At 36.0% G+C, this 4,000-nt stretch overlaps 1 protein-coding gene across 1 annotated transcript; it reads right to left on the bottom strand.

Annotated features, from left to right (window-relative positions):
- Positions 1-1,110: 1,110 nt before the first annotated feature.
- On the bottom strand, positions 1,111-3,286 carry LOC124170204 (zinc finger protein 271-like). Its single transcript, XM_046548903.1, has one exon. It carries the CDS (start codon positions 3,147-3,149, stop codon positions 1,848-1,850), a length of 1,302 nt encoding a protein of 433 aa, XP_046404859.1. The 5' UTR covers positions 3,150-3,286; the 3' UTR covers positions 1,111-1,847.
- Between the last annotated feature and the right edge of the window lie 714 nt (positions 3,287-4,000).

Raw genomic sequence — 4,000 nt, 5'->3', positions numbered from 1 at the left:
TGGTTATAGCACTACAATAACACACATTTTTGAAAATTATAATTGCCCAGACAATAGTCAGAGCTCCCAGTTAATATGAGGACTGGAAAGGAAAAGGTTATCTGCCCAAGGCTGTTGCTAAGTCGTATATATAACCATTGTTTTGCTGTTTGTCAGGACACTTTTTTTTAATTAGTGTCTACAGAAGCTGAAGATCCGAGCTATATTTCCGTTTCGTAACTTTATTTCAATTCTTCATTCGCATGGCAAAAATTCACTTAAAATCGAGTCAACATGAAATCTCATCATTTTAAACGCAAAATCCACAGCAACCTAATTACTTTTATGCACTGCATGGGCGTATACAAACTGCCCTTTAAGTGCATATAATTTATACCGCAGCATTGATTTAATCATTTATCTAAATAATTCACTAAAAATATAAATACTAAATAAAACTTATTATGATGGAAAATATAAGATATTAACTACAGTTACTAAAACAAGTAATGTGAAGAGAGCTCAAGAATTTTTAATTGTAAAACACAAAAATAAATGCGGAAGAAATTACTTCCACTTCAATCTTTTTGTTGATGAAGTTGACATAAATTTTTAAAAGGGTAACAGTAGTATGTCAGTCATACATGTTGTGTGATTAAGTTTTTATGACTTCGCTCCCAACATATCTACATGATAGCATTGCCTTTGCCGACTTAGAAAACCAAGGCTTTTCATTCCCATCCATACGATAAAAATATGCATATTCACCACTATTTCTACGTGAAATATTTTGTCCATGACAAATTAATCTCAATTGATATATATATCCTCATGCAAAACCACATGTCAAATACGACCAATTTCATTTCAGGGTAGTTGTTTCGTGCCAATCAACGGGACATATTTACCAGGAAATATATGGCCATTCGCCTGGGAAAGAAATTCCTTGATTGATCGTTTAAGGCTTAACCATGGCTGGCAATGTTTTCAAGAGGAAATATTATTGTCATTTGTGCAAAGAATTGCATGGTGATTGTGGTGCAGGCACTCAAACTAAAACACAATATTGATATAATCACTGAAAGGCATGCGGGTAAATGAACAATTTAAACAGACCAGTCACTCAGCTTAGTACTCTCTCCATCAATTGTATATTATTATTATTACCTTGATATTTGCATATACATTACATAGAAGCACTACATCCACTAACATCGAACAAACAATTAAACATTGAACAATCACACAATTAACATTGACATAACAATGAAAATCATTCTTGAGACAAAGTGCCTGCAGTTTTTATCGAAAGTGTTGTGATGCATGGCTTACATTCAAATGTAAACTATTTTCTACCAGTAAAAAAATAGAAGTTAAATACAAAGGAATAATTTATTTAGTACTTGAAAATTTATTAAATTAAGTCATAGACGTAACTGAATATTATCATATCACTTTCAACACAATGGGATTTATTTATTTCAAACAAGCAGTTCTTGTAATAATAACAATTATTTACCTTAATTGCTAACAACTATCAATAACTAGTCAAATAAAACTTAACCCTGCGTGCGTGCAAATGAAAGAAGAGGTGCATCTTTTAAGATAAAGTCTCTCCACATTCATTGTAAGACAAAGGCTTCTTTCCGATGCACTCACGTGAGTAGGACAAGGTTTTGTTTGGTAGTGTAAGACTTTTCACATTCACTGTACGAATATGGTTTCTCCTTCATATAATCGGAATGTGACGAACAGGGTTACTATTTAGAGAGAAAGTCTTATCAGATTGATTGCAGGAATGAGGTTTCTTCTTCGTATGAGTCCGAATGTGATAGACAAGGTGACTTTTGTGAGAAAGACTTTTCAAATTAATTACAAGAATAAGGTTTCTCCTTCGTATGAGTCCGCATGTGACTTACTAGGTTACCCTTGCCCGAGAAAGACTTATTACATTCATTGCAAGAATAAGGTTTCTCCTTCGTATGAATCCGCATATGAAAGACAAGGTGACTCTTTCGTGAGAAAGACTTATCACATACATTGCAAGAATAAGGTTTCTCCTTCGTATGAGTCCGAATGTGATAGACAAGGTTATCCTTTCGTGAGAAAAACTTTTCACATTCGTTGCAAGAATAAGAATTCTCCTTCGTATGAGTCCGAATGTGACGGACAAGGGTGCTCTTTCCAGAGAAAGACTTATCACATACATTGCAAGAATAAGGTTTCTCCTTCGTATGAGTCCGCATGTGACTTACTAGGTTACCCTTGACTGAGAAAGACTTATCACATTCATTGCAAGAATATGGTTTCTCCTTCGTATGAATCCGCATATGACAGACAAGATTACTCTTTCGTGAGAAAGACTTATCACATTCGTAGCAAGAATAAGGTTTTTCCTTCGTATGAGTCAGCATGTGACAGACAAGGGTACTCTTTTGAGAGAAAGACTTATCACATTCATTGCAAGAATAAGGTTTCTCCTTTGTATGAGCCCGAATGTGACGGACAAGGGTGCTACTTTGAGTGAAAGACTTTTCACAAACATTGCAAGAATAAGGTTTCTCCTTCGTATGAGTCCGCATGTGACTTACTAGGTTACCCTTGCCTGAGAAAGACTTATCACATTCATTGCAAGAATAAGGTTTCTCCTTCGTATGAATCCGCATATGACAGACAAGATTACTCTTTCGTGAGAAAGACTTATCACATTCGTAGCAAGAATAAGGTTTCTCCTTTGTATAAGTCCGAATGTGACGGACAAGGGTGCTCTTTCGAGAGAAAGACTTATCACATACATTGCAAGAATAAGGTTTTTCCTTAGTATGAGTCCACATGTGACTAACTAGGTTACCCTTGCCTGAGAAAGACTTATCACATACATTGCAAGAATAAGGTTTCTCCTTCGTATGAGTCCGAATGTGATGGACAAGGCTGTTCTTTTGTGAGAAAGACATATCACATTCACTGCAAGAATAAGGTTTTTCCATCGTATGAGTCCGAATGTGACTAATAAGGATGCTCTTTTGAGTGAAGGACTTATGACATTCATTGCAAGAATAAAGTTTCTCCCTTGTATGAATCCGCATGTGACATACAAGGTGACTTTTTCGTGAGAAAGACTTATCACATTCATTGCAAGAATAAGGTTTCTCCTTTGTATGAATCCGCATGTGACATATAAGGTGACTTTTTCGTGAGAAAGACTTATCACATTCATTGCAAGAATAAGGTTTCTCCTTTGTATGAATCCGCAAGTGACATATAAGGTGACTCTTTCGTGAGAAAGACTTATCACATGCATTGCAAGAATAAGGTTTCTCCTTCGTATGAGTCCGCATGTGACTAACAAGGATGCTCTTTTGAGTGAAGGACTTATGACATTCATTGCAAGAATAAGTTTTTATGTTCGTATAAGTACGAGTGTTACAGACAAGGCTACTTTTTTCAGAAAAAGACCTTTCACATTCACTGTAGGAAGAAGACGTGTTTGCCGTGAGTGGAACAACTGAGCATGATTTCCCATCTACGATGAAGCTTCTTCCCACTTCCCCCACATTTTTGTTCTCCTTTGTTCCTCCAAAGTTATCCTTAAGAAGCCTTTTTCCTATTTGCCTCACCCCTTGGCTTTTACATATCAGATGATTTAAAGTCTCGGAGGAGATGGGCTGACAAGAAATATTAGTTTCTCTCCTAGAAACCAAGGTTTTGGGGTACAAATCTTTACTGATTGACAAATTTGAATCAAAATCTAACATGCCAGAACTGATATGAATCTCACGGTGCTTAATGAGATCATATTTGGCATTGAATGAATCTCTGCAGTTGAAGCAATGATAAGATTTTTTCGATGAACTGGCACGCTTCCCAGGATTTTTAATCATGCTAATACTTTTCACTTTGTTTTCCGGTATGGCTACCTCAGAACCATTCTTCACATCCTTAGTGCTCCTGAAAAACTTTATGGGTTCTGAATTACTACAACAACCTCTCTTCCCTGCAATAGTCATTGTTCCTCTATCCC

Source organism: Ischnura elegans, chromosome 13 (genome assembly GCF_921293095.1).
Source record: "Ischnura elegans chromosome 13, ioIscEleg1.1, whole genome shotgun sequence".
Classification (NCBI taxonomy): domain Eukaryota; kingdom Metazoa; phylum Arthropoda; class Insecta; order Odonata; family Coenagrionidae; genus Ischnura; species Ischnura elegans.
The sequence above is the reverse complement of the archived record's forward strand: the minus strand, read 5'-3'. Positions and strand labels throughout refer to the sequence as shown.

Coding starts and splice junctions, on each gene's coding strand:
- LOC124170204 (XM_046548903.1), bottom strand. CDS start 3,149: ATGCGGATTCATACAAAGGAGAAACCTTATTCTTGCAATGAATGTGAT.